The sequence below is a fragment of the Nannospalax galili genome, unplaced genomic scaffold (genome assembly GCF_000622305.1).
Source record: "Nannospalax galili isolate Female #2095 unplaced genomic scaffold, S.galili_v1.0 scaffold14, whole genome shotgun sequence".
Classification (NCBI taxonomy): Eukaryota; Metazoa; Chordata; class Mammalia; order Rodentia; family Spalacidae; genus Nannospalax; species Nannospalax galili.
Genome location: NW_008336953.1, coordinates 5856799 through 5875611, shown reverse-complemented (window position 1 = coordinate 5875611; position 18813 = coordinate 5856799). Strand labels below are relative to the sequence as shown.

Below are 18813 nucleotides of genomic sequence, written 5' to 3'. Positions count from 1 at the left end.
AAGGCCTATATTAATCTGGTCAGAGGGACTTAAAGGGACAAATCCTCCAAGGTCAAACAAGTTCCAGGGGCTATGGTGCATCCCTTGAAATGTCCTGTAACTTTGGTGAGTCACCTGTCCTCTTGTTCAGGGAGGGCATGGAGACCCCAGAAGATGGGCTTAAACCAGTGTCCAGTCTGCAAAGAGGAGGGTCAACACAGAGGAAACATTTCCTTCATGCTTCCAAGTGAAGCCCGGGTCAAGCAAGACCTTTTGACTTATCTTCACATAGATGGAACTGATAAAAGAAAAGCGTGAGGAGCCAGGGGCTCCCCCCAAGCCCATGTGGCCCCTGAGGACCAAATCCTCATATGACCTTAAGAGTAAAAATAAATTGGTTTATTTGAGCCAACAGTATGGTCTTAAACAACCAAAAAGAAAGTATAACCAAAATTAAAGTCATCAGTATATTTTAAGGATTCAGGGGATTACACAACCCAGACATCAGACGTAAGTTCTTGTTATTTAGACAATTATCTTTCATTGATAATTTTGATCCTAATAACAAGATGGAAGGACCGCCCATGCTCATGTGAAAAGCCATATTGGCTTTGGTTTCTTTTAAGTTTCCCCTGCCCTGGACTATGTCCCCTTAATCCCAGGAGACCACCTTCACTCTCTAGGACTAACTGCTCTTTTTCGCTTCTGTAAACTGCTTGATCGCTTGACTGAAAGGACAAACTGTGTTGACCCCATTTTGACTAGTTGTTTCAGACAAGCCTGAACATGCCCAGGCATGTTGTAATCTCATCTACCACCCCCACCCCAGGAGGCTATAGATCAAGCAAGCTCAGGCATATAATAGCCTTATTAGGTAGGAACAGAGACTCTGGCCCCACAGATAACAGTCAGCACATACCACAGCACTGAGGTATAACAGTCAGCACATACCACAGATAACAGTCAGCACATACCACAGCACCCACCAATGAGAGGCCTCCAAGGATACATCCCTAGTAGCCAATCAATTCAAAAGTGTGTTGGCACATGCGAGCTCCTTGGACCAATCAAGATGTAACTCTGTTATTCTTTGTCTGGAGCCTATAAAAAGCTTCCACCCCCTGCAATCGGGGCTCTCAGCACAGATCCATTGTGTTGATGAGGTCTGAGAGCCTGAGCTTAAGCCGGAATAAAGACTCATTGTTCTTGCATGCCCTCTGAATTCCGTGGTTATTCTTGGGGGTCTGTTCTCTGGGCACAACACCTCTGCCTTCTGAGTGCTGTAAAGGTGTGTGCTGTTAAGGTTCAGATAGCCCTGCCCCCTCACCAACAGGATCCCAAGGACTTCTCATGCTCCTGAGAAAAGGGAACCTAGCTGATAAGCACCTTGGCCTTTGAAGTCAAGAGAAGCAGACTTTTCTCCACTGTTTGGCCAACACAGCAGGCTTCCCCTTTGATCTCCAAAGAGAACAGGTTTTAACAGTCCTGCTCTCCCACTTCCCCCCACCCATCTTTAAAAAAATACATCTTCCCACCTTCTGCAGGAAGCAGAAGCCTCCCTTTTTTAAAAGACCCCAGCTCAAGACCCAGGCAGACATTTTCCCTGCCTGGAAGGGAATCTGCCCCATGTGTTCCTTTGCTAATAAACCCTATTTTGATGGAGTTTTAGCTGTGCCTCGGTGCCTCATCATCCATTCGCTCGTTCTCCGCCAACTTTTTACCTATCAATAATTTTGATTCAAACCTTAAAAACAAAATTCAACCCTCAAAGAAAGTCAATGTTCTAGACTTGTACAGCTGCAGACTGGACTCCCAGTCATGGGAAACATTAGTTCTGTTCATTATGAGACACTACTCTATCCCTCTATTGCTTACACATCCTTTTAGAGTCTGAAGTCATTCTGGATCAGCCTGGGGCATTTGTATATGTAACCAAAGTTGAGTACATTGATTGTTCTTTAAATCCTGCAGACAGCATGAACACTACTCAAATGTTGGCTGAATACAATGGAAAATCTCCATAAAATTATCTGTAAAATTTGTATAAGAATTAGGATTTTACACTTTCCTCTGATTATGAATCAAAATGAACTTAAAAAGATATATGGGTGAGTCACTGTGGAACATAGCAGCAAGCAAATGGCCCAAGAGTCTGAGGCAGGAGAATCATGGGTCCTAAGCTAGCCTGAAGTACTCCTTAGTCAGGCATGGTCACTCATACCTGTTACCCAAGCACCTGGGATGCTGAAGAGCAAGAGGACTGCCATGAGCTCACGGCCAGCCTGGGGACTACATAAGCCTTCCTAAAAGCACATTAGTTACTATATCCCTCCAAAACTAAAAGAATTTTAAAGGTGGGTATGGTGGCATTTGCCTATAATAACACCACTTGGGAAGCTGAGGCAGGCGTACCAAGAGTTCAAGAGTAGCCTAGGCTACGTGAGACCCTGTCTCAAAAAGTAACGGAATTTATAATTCCAGGAGCTGGGAATATAGTTTAGTTGACAGAGTATTTGCATAGCATACTGGAAGCCCTAGGTCAATCCCAGCACTGCATGAATTGAGCATGGTAGCACAGGCCTAGAGGGAGAGGAAGGAGTATCACGAGTTAAGGGTATCCTCAACTAAATCACAGTTCTAGGCCAGCATGGGCTATGTGACATCTTTCATTAAAAAAAAGAAGAAGAATTAGGGCATGGTGGCACACACCTTTAGTCCCAGAATTTGGGAGTCAGAGGCAAGGGGATTCTCTGTGAGTTCGAGGCCAGCCTGGTCTCCATAGGGAATCCAGGCCAGATGGGGCTCAAGGAGACCCTGACTCAGTAACACCAAAAAATAAATAAACAGGGGTTGGAGAGATGGCTCAGTGGTTAAGAGCAATGACTGCTCTTGCAGAGGACCTGGGTTCGATTCCCAGCACCCACATGGCAGCTATGAACCATCCTTAACTCCAGTTCCAGGGGAATCCAAATCTCTCTTCTGACCTCCATGTTTAATTTCTATTAATTTATTTATTAGAAAAAATTAAATAAATGAGAATTACATGCACTTACATACATGCAGGCAAAACACTCATACATTGAAAATAAAAATGAGTAATTTTAAAAACTTAAGAGTGTAACTCTAAAGAGCAACAGCACATTGACCTGTGGATAATAACAAAGAACCTAAGTTAATGACTACTTTAGTTAGTAAAGTATTATAAGCACAATAAATCAGTAAGTCACAAATCAGTAACCAAATCTTTGGGGGTAATGCTCTATTACACAACATTGTTATTATTATTATTACTATTATTATTATTATTATTTTTATTATTATTATTTGTCTTTTTGATATAGGGTCTCCCTGTAGCCCCAACTGGCCTGGAACTTACTATGTAAACCAGGTTGGCTTAAATCTGACAGAAATCCTGCCTCTGCCTCCCAAGTGCTGGGATTAAAGGTGTGCACTAACACGCCCAGCTACAGAACATTTTTTTTTTTTGAGACAGGGTCTCCCTGTAGCCCCAGCTGGCCTGAAACTCATTATGTAGACCAGGCTGGCCTTGAACTCACAGAGATCCCTCTGCTTCTGCCTCCAAAGTGCTGGGATTAAAGACATGCGCCACCACACCCAACTACAACATTATTTTTAAACATGCAATTTTATCCAATAACTCTAAGGCTGAACTCTGAACCTAATTCAAAAGTCTAAACAGATTTTCAATCTATAGACACTGTAGTAGTTTTAGATTTAATTTAAAAGATTACTATAAACTTTGTTATGCCATAATACAAAATGAAAATTTAAAAGCTGAAATGAAAACAGTTATATTCTTCGAATTAGAGAAGTAAATAGAGATATCCACAGGAAGTACAAGTGTCTGAAGGCAGGTACAGGCCTCAGTTTCAATCATTTTAGAGAAAACAGTAGAATACCCATTTGTTTCATCCCTTTTCCACTTTCTTGGGTAGGGGGTTTTGAGACACCCAGGGCTACACCCACTGTAACCCAGGCTGGCCTTGAACTCCTAACAATCACTCTTCCTGAGCCTCCAGAGTACTGGAATTATAGTCACAAGTCATCATGCCTGGCTTTCCTTCTCACTTTAAACTGTAACCAGACCATTACTTAATAAAACTAGATAGGAAAAGTGAATAAATATAAATTAACAGGTAAATTCAACTTTATAATATTTAAGGTTAAGAAAGAAAAAGAGGGAGGGAGGGAGGGAAGGAGGGAGGGAAGGTTCAGGCCTGGTAGCACACACCTTTAATCCCAATATTTGGGAGGCAGATCTCTCTAAGGTCAAGGCCAATTTAATCTACATAGCCAGTTCCAGGCCAGTCAACAGTTACACAGTGAAACCCTGTCTCAAAAGACAACAACAAAATACACACACACACAAACACACACACACACACACACACACACACACACACACACACACACACACAAAGAAAGAAAGAAAGAAAGAGAGAGAGAAAAAAAATAGTCAGCAAGATGGCTCAGCGACTAAAGACACTTGCTGCCAAGTCTGATGACCTAAATTCAATCCTCAGAGCCCACACAGAAGGAAGGAGCCAACTCCTGAAAGTTGTCTTCTAACCTCAACACATGCACAAACATCCCCCACCACCACTTCACACACACAAGATAAACAATGTTTTGTTTTGTTAATTTTAAAAATTACTAGTGGGATGGGTTTGCTGTTAAAAGCACTTGCTATGCTGTTCCTCCAGGAGACCCCAGTTAGTTCAGTTCCCAGCGCCCATAACAGGCAATTCACAAACAAATGGAACTCCAGTTCTAGAGGATCTGACACCTTCTGGCCTCTGCAGGCACTCACACACATGGCACACACTCACAGACACACATATACACACAAAAATAAAAATGAAATCTTAAAAAAAGCGGGGGGGGGCAGTGAAATGGCCCAATGGGTAAGACATTTGCAATCACGCAATTTGAGCTTGATTTCCAGGATGTAGTAGAAAGCTGTCTTCTGACCACAAGTGCACCTGAGGCATGTGCACCCACACATACACACAAACAAATAAGTGTAAATTTTTCTTTTTGGTCTTTTTTTGAGACAGGGTCTCCCTGTAGCCCCAGCTGGCCTGAAATTCACTATCTAGACCAGGCTGACCTTGAACTCACAGAGATCCGCCTGTGCCTGCTGGGACTAAAGGCTTGTGTCATGATGCCCAGGGCGTGTAAATTTTTTTAAAGAGAATAAATTATCAAAGCACAACAGTTTTGGATTCTCAGTCTCTGCTTTTAAAAAGCTCCTTTGTTTTTTTGTTACTCATGTAGCTAACAGCTGAAAGCACTGAACTCTGTCTGCCCTGTATTTTAAAGTCCAGTAAACAAAAACTGCAAATGTAACAAAGGGCACAACAAGAGCAAGGCAGACCACACAAGGACAAGAACAGCACAAACTGGCCTGAACCTTGTGAACAGAAATTGAAGAAAGCCATCTGGGGGGGGACAAATTATTTCCTATTTCCCTTATTGGAGGTTTTTTTCAAGATATTGTTCAAGATATTGTTTAAGATTACCAAACGGGGCTGAAGAGATGGCTCAGCAGTTAACAGCACTGACTGCCTTTACACAGGATCCGGGTTCGATTCCCAGCACCCACATGGCTACAAACCGTCCTTAACTCCAGTTCCAGGAAAATCCGAAGCCCTCTTCTGACCTCCGCGGCATTGCAGGACATGGGCGCACTCACTTACATGCAGGCAATACACTCATACACATAAAATAAGAAATTAAAATTAAAATTTAAAAAAAAATATCAAACGGGCTAAGGATGTAGCTCAGTTAGTACAGTGCTTTCCCAGCATGCATGAGTACCTGAGTTTGCTCTCCAGTACCACATACAACCAGGCTTAGTGATGCACATCCATAATTTCAGCACCCAGGAGGTAAAGGCGTCCTCAACCACATATCAACTCTGAGGACAGTTTGGACTACATAAGTTGTCTCAAAAGAAGAAAATTAAATTAGAGATGCTAGAGATACAGCTCACAGGTAGAGGTGACTATGCATGAAGGCCTAGATTCAAACCCCCTATTGTCAAAAAAAAAAAAAGGGGGGGGTAAACTAAAGCTGCTTTGGCCAGGTGTAGTGTTCGCCTTTAATTCTAGCACTCTGGAGGCACACAGATCTCTGTGAGAGGGAGGCCAGGCAGGTCTATATATCAAGTTCTAAGCCAGCTGGGACTACACTGGCTTCTCAAAAAGCTTCTTTGACTATTTTTATTCTCTATGAATTATTTCCCTACCTTTTTCATTTCTTCAACATAAGCGATCATGGCTTCTTCTTTAGTCATATCACCCAATGAACTCCAAGCATCCCTACAATGAAAATGCACAAGTAAATGACAAAGACATGTTAATTCTCAGGCTTGCACAACAGCTCATGCCCGTAGCCATAGAATGAAGTTATGTCAACTTCAGGGAAATGGATACAATGATCAGGTCAGTCTAGGAAAATAAACATGTTTCTCTCATTTGTGGGTCTTAAATTATTAGACACATAAAATCACATATAGACATGGAAGTGGAAGTGAAACAGCAATAAATGGGAGGGAAAAGGGGAGAAGGGAGGGCAGTAAGGTAGGAGGGATGCTCAAAGTGCCAATGTGCATTATGAGTGTGCATGAAAATGGCCTTATGTAACCCTTTATAATAATTTTTGGGAAAAATAGTGTTTTAAAACAATCAACATTTAACCCATCCATATATTTGTGGACCACAGTGTCTATAGGCTATTCATAGATATCTTCTAAGAACTCTTTCAAAGTTGTTCTCATTATAAAGTATAGAAACAGGAACCAGGCATGGTGGTGCACGCCTTTAATCCCAGCACTGCAAGGCAGAGGCAGGAAGCTCTCTGTTAGTTCAAGGCCAGCCTGGTCTACCTAGCGAGTTCTAGGCCAGCTGGGGCTACAGGGATACCCTGTCTCAAAAAGACAAAAAAAAAAAAAAATGGTATAGAAACAGAAATGAACCGTTTAGGAGACTATAAGAATTGTCATAGCTACGTTATAAATGAATGAAAGTCTTAAGAATTTCCATTAATTTAAATGTTTAACTAATTTATATGCTAATACCAAAGATGAGGAGCTGGAGATGTGGCTCAGAGGTTAAGAGCACTGGCTACTCTTGCAGAGGACCCAGGTTCAAATCCTAGCACCAACATGGTAGCTAACAGCTGTTCATTAACTCCAATTCCAGGGAATCCAATGCCCTCTTCTGACTCACATGGGCATTGTACAACACAGGTGCACTTACATATATGCAGGCAATACATTCATACACATAAAAGTAATAATAAAACTAAAGATGAAATAGGCTAAGGATGTATTTCAGTCGACAGAATACTTGCATAAAGCCTTGGGTTAAATCTCTAGCACAGAATAAATCAGGTGTGGTCATGCCCCCCTAAAATCACCCTTGTAATCCTAACACTGGGAAGGTGGAGATCTGAAGTTCAAGGTCATCCTCAGCTACAAAGCAAATTGTATGCTAGCCTGGAATACATGAAATTCTATCTCAAAAAATTAATTCAAGCCAGGCGTGGTGGCAACCACCTTTAATCCCAGCACTGGGGAGGCAGAGGCAGGCAGATCTCTGTGAGTTTAAGGCCAGTCTGGTCTACACAGTGAGTTCCAGGACAGCTGTGGCTACAGGGAGACCCTGTCTCAAAAAGACCAAAAAAAAAAAAATTTAATTAGAACTCTCTATGCAGATTAGGTTGGCCTCGATCTCACAGAGATCTGCCTACCTCTGCCTACCTAGTACTGGGATTAAAAGTGTATACAACCATGCCCTCCTACGCCCTGCCTCTGCCTCCACAGTGCTGGAATTAAAGGCATGCACCACCATGCCTGGCTGAAGTGTTCAGCTTTTGACTAACATGAAAACCTGTCTTCATACATTTTTCTCAAAAGGAGTTAACTCTGCCAAAGGTCAAGTTTAAGGAAAAAAATAATTTACTTATCTATGAAGCAAACAGGTTAATTATCTTAAAGTAAACGCCCTGCCTCTGCCTCCACAGTGCTGGAATTAAAGGCATGCACCACCATGCCTGGCTGAAGTGTTCAGCTTTTGACTAACATGAAAACCTGTCTTCATACATTTTTCTCAAAAGGAGTTAACTCTGCCAAAGGTCAAGTTTAAGGAAAAAAATAATTTACTTATCTATGAAGCAAACAGGTTAATTATCTTAAAGTAAATGGCTATTTCATTTTACCTATTAAGACCACTTATTATGAGTGCATAAAGAAATATGATACTTCTAAATCAGGGTAAAGAAATTTAACATTTAGTGGTTCTTTTTTTTCTTTTGGCTTTTTGAGACAGGGTTTTATACCACAGCATAGGCTGACAAACTTAACAGCAATGCCCTGCCTTAGCTTCCCCAGGGTTGGTATTACAGGAATGACATGAGCTACTTATTATACCCAGCTACTATTTAGTGCCTCTAAAAACACAAGGCACTGAATAATTACCATACTTCATTGATAAAGTACAACCTAAAATGAACTTTTGCCAGATATTTGTAAATCTGCAATAGTATTTAAAAATACCAAATATTGGGGCTGGAAAGTTGGCTCAGCAGTTGGGAGCACTGACCGTTCTTGCAGAGGACCTGGCTTCCATTCCCAGCACCCACATGGTAGCTAACAACTATCCTTAACTAGTTCCAGGGAAATCTGATGCCCTTTTCTGACCTCCAGGGGCACTGCACAACACGGGTGCACTTACACACATGCACGCAATACACTTATACACATAAAAATAATAATAATAAAAGAAGAATATATATAATAAAATGTTTTTTATAAAAAAGAATACCAAATGTTAGAGTTTCTCATATGTTAGTCAATTCAGAAGACGGTAGAATGCCTCAATATTTTATGATTCTTTTAACCATATTAAAAATCGATTTTCTATTAAAGTACAGTGGGTCAAAAGTCATAGCTTAGGTAGCAGCTAATGTTGCAGTACCTGAGTCATGTCTAGTTATACATTATCTCAACGTCTCAAAGCAAACAATGTCCACTGACAAGCAAAACTCATTATTTTTTCTGGCAGCTAAAAGAGACAAGGAAGACTGTTTGTTGGTTTTTGAGAAGAGAGTCTCACGTAGCCCAGGCTGGCCTCATATTAACTATGAAGCCAAAACTGGCCTTGACCTCCTAATCCTTCTGCCTCCATCGCAGACTGCTAGAATTACAGCTGCACTACCAACTTACTTATTTCTTTTAGTTTAGGAGCTGATCTGGGTGGTAGGGGAGCTTCCACAAAAGGAAAGAAAGAGTAAGTGAAAAATTTTTTTTTAGTTTTTATGTGAAGCACATGCCTCTCTACATTTTGCTGTTTCCCTGCCTTCCCTAAGGACACTTGAAGGATAAAATTGTAAGCACTACTTAAGATACTTTATGCACAGGATTTATAGCCACATAAGTAACAGCTGTCTAATAATTAAGTCATTAAAAATGAAAATTCTTAAACTCTATAAATAGAATTACCATTTATATCTTCCAATAGGATCCCAGAATCCAGGCCTTGAAAGTTTACAGGGTCCTTCAGTTGCCTGTTTATAGAAGCTATAGAACTTGAGCATCATTTCATTTGTTGGTTGGAATGATCCTATTGGAAACACATTAAATACAGATCACATGGGGAATATAACTCATAACCTAAAGTTATGTATTAGTGTAGCCATACCACACTAGTAGTGATTTTCTACTTTGTCTTTGTTTGGTTTGATTTTTTTCAGACAGGATCTTACATTATTGCTCAGATTCATCTAAACTCACTGTGTAGCCCAAGCATGCTTCAAACTCATAGCAATTCTCCTACATCAGTCTCGTGAGTGCTAAGATAAAAGGCATGGGCTAGATTTTGTTTATAATTCAGATGATTTATTTTTACCTTAGAAACAGAAGTTATTAGTTCTTTTACTCCTGTGATTTCAAAAGGCTCTGAGATTTTGAACTTTTAATAACAGTATGAGTTCAATAAGTAAATGAACAAAGATGTTATAGGTATAACCAACATAACCAGAAAATATCACATAAAAACCACTATAGGAGGAATTGTCTTTAAAGAAACTAGGATGTCCAGAATTAGAGGTAGAAACTGAGAAATTTACTTTATATTAGTTTTTTTTTTTTAAATCAAAATTCAAACTGGTTGAATTTGCCCAAAGTCCTTTATCCAGTAGAAACAAAATTTGGTCAAGGGGTTGATGTCAACTGCTATATTTTTATTACCCACAGTATACACATTAACTTTTTTACTTACAGTAGTCACTTTATTTGTCATTGGGGCTTTATTTTGCATGATATTCCACATTTTCACTTATTTTTGTTTCTAGAATTTCTGTAACAAAAATTCTCAAACTATGTATAAGTTACAATACTCAGTAAGTGATAAATTGAGATATTAACATTTTATAATAAATAATTATTATGCCAATAACAGTAATTTATTACTATACCCCTAGAAAACTATATCGTAGAAGAATATAACAGCATGAAACATTTAATGACTGGATAGAAAATGGGGACGGGGGAAAAAAACAGTTCAAAAACACCATATATAATATGATCAATTTTCCCAAAATAAATAAAGTACAGTATACCTGCCAGGCATGGTGGAGCTCGCAATTAATCCCAGCACTTGGGAGCCTAAGGCAGGTTGACCTCTGTGAGTTCAAGGCCAGCCTGGTCTACATAGCAGTTCCAGGCCAGCTGAGCTACGGGGAGACCTGGTCTTAAAAAAGACAAAAAAAAAAGTACAGTATGCCAGGTGTAGTGACACATACCTGTAATCCCAACACTTGGAAAGCAAAGGCAAGAAGATTACAGAAAGAAAGCCAGACTGGGAACCAGTGGGATTACACAGTAAGTGCCAGGACAGCCCAGACTATATAGGAACAATGTATCTCAAAAAACAAACAAACAAAAGCACAGTACAATACACATCAAACTGGTAAAAGCAAGTATCTTTGGATAAGGTATGCAGATTATTATTCCATTCCATTTCCCTTCTTACCTACCTGTTTTTAAAAGAAACAAGATCAGTGCTCATTACAGAAGACCCTGGTTCAGTTCCCAGCACCCACATGTCAACTAACCACCTAAGAGGGCATCTAATGCCCTCTTCTGGCCTCCACGAGTACCAGGCATACAAGTGGAGTGCTTACAAACATGCAGACAAAACACTCATACACATACAATAAAAACAAATCTTAAAAAAAAAAAAAAAGAGGGGGGCTGGAGAGATGGCTCAGTGGTTAAGAACACTGGTTGTTCTTGCAGAAGACCCAGGTTTGCATCCCAGCACCCACATGGCAGCTGACAACTGTCCGTAATTCCAGTCCCAGGGGATCCTACAGCCTCTTCTGACCTCCGCTGGCAATGCATGACACAGGTGCACTTACCTACATGTAGGTAATACATATATACACATAAAATATAATAAATAAATTTTTTTTAAAAAAGAGAGATTGTGGGACTGGAAAGATGGCTCTGCAGTTAAGAGCACTGGCTACTCTTGCAGAGGACCTAGGTTTGGTTCCCAGCATCTACATGGTAGCTAACAACCAACCATAACTCCAGTTCCAGGGAATCCAATGCCCTCTTCTGGCCTCCACAGGCATAGCACAACACAGGTACCCTTACACACATGCATGGAAAACATTCATACTCACAAAATAAAAATAAATCAATCAAAAAAAAGTTTTAAAAACAGACTGTATATCAAACATTACATGTAGTAATCAAAAGCTACTAATGTAAAATAACCTATGGAGATTACAACATAGACAAATTGAGAACTAGGAGCTCAAGTTCAGCCAAGAGTGTATAATTAAGTCCCAAATCATAATTATCTACAGAAGACATGCAAATTTAGGAGTATTTCTTAGACACAATATTCCAAAGACATAGTTGTTCTTTACATAGTCAAGGAGGGAAACAGAGTAAAACATAGTTAAAAATTAGTTAATAATAAAACCAATGTAAATTTTAAAATTCCAAAACAATCAAATTGTTTCTAAAAAGGGAGGAGGGGTTTGGGGAGATGGCTCAATGCATCAAGGTACTTGCAAGTCAAACCTGACAACCTGAGTTTTATCTCTAGGACCCATGAAGGAGAGAACCAACTCTTTCAAGTTGTCCTATGACCTCTACATGCATGCACCCACAAAATAAATGTAATAAAAAATTTTGAATTTAATAACTTCATCTCATTTCTTCAACAAATTAAAATTTACAAGTTTATTGGCTAGATAAATCTATACTAGATACATTACTTTTGTCTTTACGGTATTCACATAAAATGTGTAATGTACATGTTTGAAGTACTAGCTTACAATTTACATATCTAAAGGCTAAGATTCTATCAAGCACAATCTTTAAAGGATTCATTATTATTTTAGATTTGTTTTTAATTTTATTTTTATTTAAATGTGTATATGAGTGCTGGTGCTGGTGGAGACCAGAAGAGGGTACTGGAACTCCCAGAGCTGGAGTTATAGGTGGCTCTGAGCCACCCAATATGAGTGCTGGGAACTAAACTCTGGTCTTCAGAAGAACAGCAAGCATTCTTAGCCACTGTGCCATCTCTTCAGCCTGTCATTATTACTTTAGGCCTTAAAAATTAAGCAATTAAGGCCAGGTGTGGTGGCGCAAGCCTTTAATCCCAGCACTCAGGAGGCAGAGGCAGGCGGATCTCTGTGAGTTCAAGGCCAGCCTGGTGTACATAGTAAGTTCCAGGCCAGCTGGGGCTACAGGGAGATGCTGACTCAAAAAGACCAAAAAAAAAAAAAAAAAAAAAAAAAAAAAAATAAGCAATTAGAAAAAGCTACACAATCTCATTGCAAAATAATTCAAGGCCAACAGAAAAATTTAAAATAGTAAAGCTCAGTGGTAAAGCACTTGCCTAGCATGTGCATTGGCCCAAGGTTCAATCCCCAATATTGCCAAAAAATAAATAAGTAAATAAATAAAGGATTAAAAATCAGGCATGGTAAAGCACACCTCTAATCCTAGTACTTGAGAGACAGAGGCAGGAGGATCTCCCAAGTTTGAGGGCAGCCTAGGCTATATAACAAGGTTTGTCTCAATAAACCAAAAAGAAAAATAATTTTAAAAATATATTCATCATAGTAAACCTGGTTTAATTAATATCAATTTAGGTTTGAGAATAGTATATTGAGTGTTATCTAACACAAGTGCCTTTTTGCCTTTTTCTTGGGAGCTAGGATTGAATTTTCTTTTCTTTTGTACTAGAAATGGGACACAGGGCTTTATGCATGCTAAATACCTACTCTGCCACTGAATCATGCCCATCCTGCCCTCACCCTTTTTTCTTTGCAATGCTGAGAGCCAAACCCAGGGCCTCAGGCAAGCACTCTACCACTGAGCTACAACCCACCACCAGCACTCATGAGGGTCATTTAACAAGTTTATATTAATTTTGCAACACATTCTTTCGTTTTTTATGGTGAGACAGGATCTAGTTATGTAGCCCAGCCAGCCTGGACTAAAATCCACTATATAATAATAGCCCAGATCAGAGCTATTTTCCTGACTTAGTTTCCCAACTGCTGGGATTACAGGTGTATAACACAAAACTAGGCTTGAAACACCTCCTCTTTTTTTAAGATTTACTCTATTTTTATTCTGCCTCTGTGTGTGTGTGTGTGTGTGTGTGTGTGTGTGTGTGCGCGCGCTCTCCTAAGAGGGTCAGAAGAGGGTTTCAGATCCCCTGGAGTTGGAACGACAGGCAGTTTTGAGGCATCTGATTATGGATGCTGGGAACCAAACTCTGGTCCTCTGTAAGAGCAGCAGGTTCTCTTAACCTCTGAGCTGTCTCTCCAGACTTCAAAATATATTTTTAAATGGTATGCAATTACAATAATTTTAATTTGCATGGATTTCTTAAAAAGTAAAGTTTAGAGATAAAGTCTAGCTTTATCAATTTTCAAAAAACTATGAAGCACATAGCTTAGAAAGTAAACTTATAGGCCAGGTGTGGTGGCACATGCCCTTAATCCCAGCACTCCAGAGGCAGAGGCAGGCGGATATCTGTGTGTTCAAGGCCACCCTGGTCTACATAGCAAGTTCCAAGACAGCTGGGGCTACAGGGAGACCCCGTCTCAAAAAGACCAAAAGAAAAAAGAAAAAAAAAGAAAGCAAACTTACTATTTATGTAAAACTCTTATACTCTTACTTTCCCATAAAAATTCTTAAATGAGCATTTAAAAGTATCAATATCTGATTGTCTATATTACTTCCTTATATTTTGAGTATTCATACTTATCATTCAGTCCCCCATGTGTCTTCCTCCAATACAATGTTGAAGTTATAAAAATGAACACCATTGAACCTAGAGCCCAGAGCACTAGAGAAGTGCTCTGTTGCTGAGCTGTTAACCCCAGCCCTTTTGATCCTCCAAAGTAAACAGGATTATAGCCTGTTCCACTTTTTGGAATGCTGGGGATTGAACCCAGTACTTCCTGCATGTTCTGCAAATGTTTTCAAAACTTTTGAATCTGTACTTAATGAATTTGTACTGGAATGAACTGTGTTGAATAGTCATTAGTCAAATGATAATATATGAAAAATGAGATATTAAATACTATAATAATGTATTTGGAAGGGGGTTTATTTTTTTTTTTTTTTTTTTTTTTTTTGGTCTTTTTGAGACAGGGTCTCCTTGTAGCTCCAGCTGGCCTGGAACTCAAGTGTGTAGACCAGGCTGGGCTGGCCTTGAACCTACATAGATGCGCCTACCTCTGCCTCCTGAGTGCTGGATTTAAAGGCATGTGCCACCACACCCGGCTCTTAAGATAATTTTTAAATGTAGTTTTTCTATGAAAAAAATAAATCACATAATGCAAAAGGATATGAATTTACAAGGAAAAGTCTTCCTCCAAAGCTTCTCCACTTAGAATAGAGAGAAAAATAAAATTTGGTAGTAGAAAAAAATAACACTGGTTAGACAAAATTAGAATGACAAAATGTTCTGCAAATTCTAAACAGGATATGTAGAAAGAAAATCATGACTAGACACATCACAGTCAAAATAATCTTTTTTACAAATTAATATAGTTGTTCTTTCCTTTCTCTTTATAACAAGTTTCAAAAGATTTGAATTACACACTGAGTATATGTAGCACCAGGCATCCCACCCCATTTTTTTTCTTACATTCCAAATTCATAGTCATTAAGTGAAAAGTAGTGTTTTCAACGATATAAACCACCTAAATTTTGAATTATATTCGTCTCTGGCCTGAAAGATCAGCAGGTAATTAAGTTACATTCAATACCACCGTTTCAATTATAGTCCCTTTTATCAGTGAAAAAAAGGAGGCTAAACAAGGCAGACTGGAAACAAAAAGGTTCGGAAAGGGAGCTCAGGGCACCTACCATTTTTAGGCAAGCTCTGAATCACCTTCACGGCCGCCTCGAACCTGGTTTCGTACACCGACCTGGTGTCGGCCATGTCCGGCTGCCAGCGCCGGCCCCGGTCCCCGGGTGTGTCCGCGGGAATCAAGCAGCAGCAGCAGCACCAACTTTCCCAGGAGCCTGCATGGAACTGCGGCGCAGCACGGTTAGCTGCCTCGCAGAGGAGGCCGGGCGGGGGTCGGCTTCGCCCAGCCCTACCAGGCCCGCGAGCCGGGTTCCTCCCCCTTCCCGGGGCGTGACAACCGGGGCCGACCCGGCCCAAGCCGACCCGCCGCAAAGCTGACACTCACCGAGAGGAAGAGCATCTCTAGCAGCGGACCCCGGGGGTCGCTACGCCAGGCCCAGCAGCCCAGCGCTCCCACCCTGAAGACGCCGGCCGAGCGGCCACACCCCCCATCCCGGAGGGGTCACCCGAGGACCCACCAACAGCCGCCGTGGAGCCGCAGACCCCACCCACCGCTCGGCAGGGAGGCGCGGGGAGGGTCTGGGAGGGGCGAGGAGGCCTCTGGGGTGGGGCGGCGGGGGGGGGGGATCGAGGCCGGACCGCTAGCAACGGGGCTGGATTCTGCGCCGGCTCCGCGGTACCCCTGGATACCGCCGGGTGAAGGAGGGTGCGGCAAGGGGTGGACACACCGCGGGGCGCAGCGCGGCTCCGGGGTTAAAGGCCGCAGTAGCCGGCCATAAAAGTTCGAGGCAGAGCGGCCCTCCTGGCGCTTAGGTTTGGCGGCCGGGGCGGGTCGCCGCGCTGGAGCAGACCTAAACCCTGCTCGCGGGGAGGACGAAAGACGGGATGGAGTGTTTGGTGGTGCTCGACCCCAGCAGCCCAGCTCGCGGGAACGGCCGACCGGCAGCCTCTCGGTCCTCGGCCCTACGCCTACCTAGACGGACCCCGCGCCAAGCTGGGAACGGCTCGCAGGGGCGGGGCGCTGAGAGCCGGGGGGGGGGGGGTGCAGTCCCGGGGCCGGAGGTCTCCGAGACGCCCGCTGGGGAGGAGAGTGTTTGTCAGTTCGGGGTAGTCGGTAGTCATTCACGTGCGAATCTAGTTGCGGACCATACGTTATTCTCTCCTTGGAGCGGCGGTGCCGGCGTTTACCTTGGTACTGCCAAATGCCAGGCAACGCCTGTCGCGAAATGTCCCGCCGCCGGCTCCTGACTGTACCCCGCGGGCTTATGGAAAATGTAGTCCGCCGGGCACTTCCGGACACCTCCCTCTCTTCTTGAGCCTTGCTCTCCCCGTTCCGGTTCGGTGTCCGGAAGTAGCCCACCCTCCAGGCGGCTGGCAGAAACGCTTTCCTTCCGGGACTTCCCGACATGCCGGGTATTCCACTTGCGGCAGAGATTTTCACCGGCTTCCTTGCTGATGTATATTTCGCGGCAGACAGCAGGAAATTCATCTCGGTGCTGCGGGGAGTGCCGGGAGGAATTCCCCACAGAACCGAGGTGGCCTGTGCCTAAGTGTACCCAGGAAAGGTTCTGGAGGGGGCAAGGGAAGCAGTGAGCGTACACAGGATGCAGTGAGCAGTAGCTGCAAGTGTAGTTTTGGCCAGCATAGTAAATATTTCAAAAACACTATAGGGTGTTTATGAAAGAGGAAACCAAGGCTTACGTCAGTTTACTTGCCCGCGGTCCTATAATGTAGTAACTAGCAGAGCTAGGAATCAGTCACACCATAAAAACCTTCCTTAAATTAGAGTTTTCCAAGCACAAAAAAGGAAGGTATAACTTCTCTAATTTACTCAAAATAGGAAGGCTTTATCAGTTCCTCTGCTCTTTTCTTGCTTTTTTATTGTATACAATCGGTCCTAACCTACTGGTTCATGTATACTTATAAAAAGGTTTGGCATAAGATTCGTTTTGACAACTGTTAAACTTACATGCTAAGCTACCTTGCTGGTTATTGTGATCTTTAAGTTTTCGATTTCTTTTTGCAAGTGATTGCATTGAATTCCATTTTATGGTATGGATTTCCAGTTATGAAGAATAGCATAAGGATAAAGCAAATTGAGATTATTCAGATAAAAGGGTTTTTTTGTTGTGTTTTAGTTTTTTCAAATATTTTCATGTGTATGAATGTTTTGCCTGCATGTATGTAAGTGCATTCATGTCCTGCAATGCCCACAGAGGCCAGAAAAGGGCATCAGATCCCCTGAAACTGGAGTTAGAAACAGTTCTTAGCAATCATGTGGGTACTGGGAACCAGACCCAGGTACTCTGGAAGAGTAGTCAGTGCTCTTAGGCACAGGGCCATCTCTCCAGTACCCTTTGTTTGTTTTGGTCTTTTTGAGACAGGGTCTCCACTTAGCCCCAGCTGGCCTGGGACTGGCTATGTAGACCAGGCTGGCTTTGAACTCACAGAAATCAGCCTGCCTCTGCCTCCCATGTACTGGGATTAAAGGCATGACCCACCAAGCCCTGCCTTTTTGTTGTTGTTGTTTTGTTTTGTTTTTTTGTCTTTTTGAAACAGGGTCTCCTTGTAGCTCCAACTGACCTGGAACTTGCTATGTAGACCAGGTTAGCCTTGAACTCACAGAGATTTGCCTCCCTAGTGCTGGGACTAAAGGGGTGCACTACCAGGCCCGGCTTTTTTGTGTGTTTTGAGACAAAGTCTCACTATGTAGCCCTGCTTGACCTGGAACTCATTTTGGAGACAACGCTGGCCTCAAACTCCTAGGGATCTGCCTGCCTGTGCCTCCAGTACTGCGATTGAAGACATGCACCACTCCAGCCACAACTAAAAGATTTTAAAAAGTAATTTTTTTGCCAGGAAGTAGAAGCAACATTAAGTGTACATCAATATTAACACTGGATAAAGAAAGTGATAGATAGATATATATATATACTAGTTGAGATTTTTAAAAAAATGAGGGGACTGGAAAGATGGTTAGGAACACTCAAAGCTCTTGCAGAGGACCTGGGTTTGGTTCCCAGATCCCACATGGCAGCTAACAACCACAGGTGTACTTACATACATGCAGGCAATACACTCATACACATAAAATAAAATAAGTGATATCCTAACACGATTTAATTACATTCGTGTGTGCGTGCGCGTGCACACACACACATGCACACATAAGCATGCCATAGCATGAGTATGCAGGTCAGGGCACAACTTGCAGGAGTCAGTTCTCTGTAGGTTCCAGGAATTGATTTTGGGGTGTGAGACTTGGCATAAAGCACCTTTACCCACTAAACTGTGTCCCTGGCTCCAGATCCTGTCATTCCTGACAGTGTGAATGGAAGTGGAGATCTTCATGCTGAACAAAATAAGCCAGGCACAGAAAGACAAGCATTTCAGGATCTCACATGTAGAACTTTCCATGATAGGCCTTAACACAAATGACTGAATGTATGAA

At 42.0% G+C, this 18813-nt stretch overlaps 1 protein-coding gene across 4 annotated transcripts in view; it reads right to left on the bottom strand.

Annotated features, from left to right (window-relative positions):
* The window catches only part of Acbd5 (acyl-CoA binding domain containing 5), a 67136-nt gene extending 50454 nt beyond the window's left edge, over positions 1-16682 (bottom strand). Inside the window, exons 1-4 of one of the 4 annotated variants that reach the window (XM_029562931.1) lie at positions 16551-16682; positions 15419-15587; positions 9506-9626; positions 6251-6323 (exon numbers count right to left, since the gene is read on the bottom strand). In XM_029562931.1, coding sequence (XP_029418791.1) covers positions 6251-6323; positions 9506-9626; positions 15419-15494 — 270 coding nt within the window. In that variant the 5' untranslated portion in view covers positions 15495-15587; positions 16551-16682. Of the gene's footprint in view, positions 1-6250; positions 6324-9505; positions 9627-15418; positions 15588-15747; positions 15919-16335; positions 16528-16550 lie in introns of those variants that run through there. The other 3 variants (XM_029562932.1, XM_008831752.3, XM_029562933.1) reach the window with 3 other exon arrangements.
* Positions 16683-18813: the final 2131 nt, after the last annotated feature.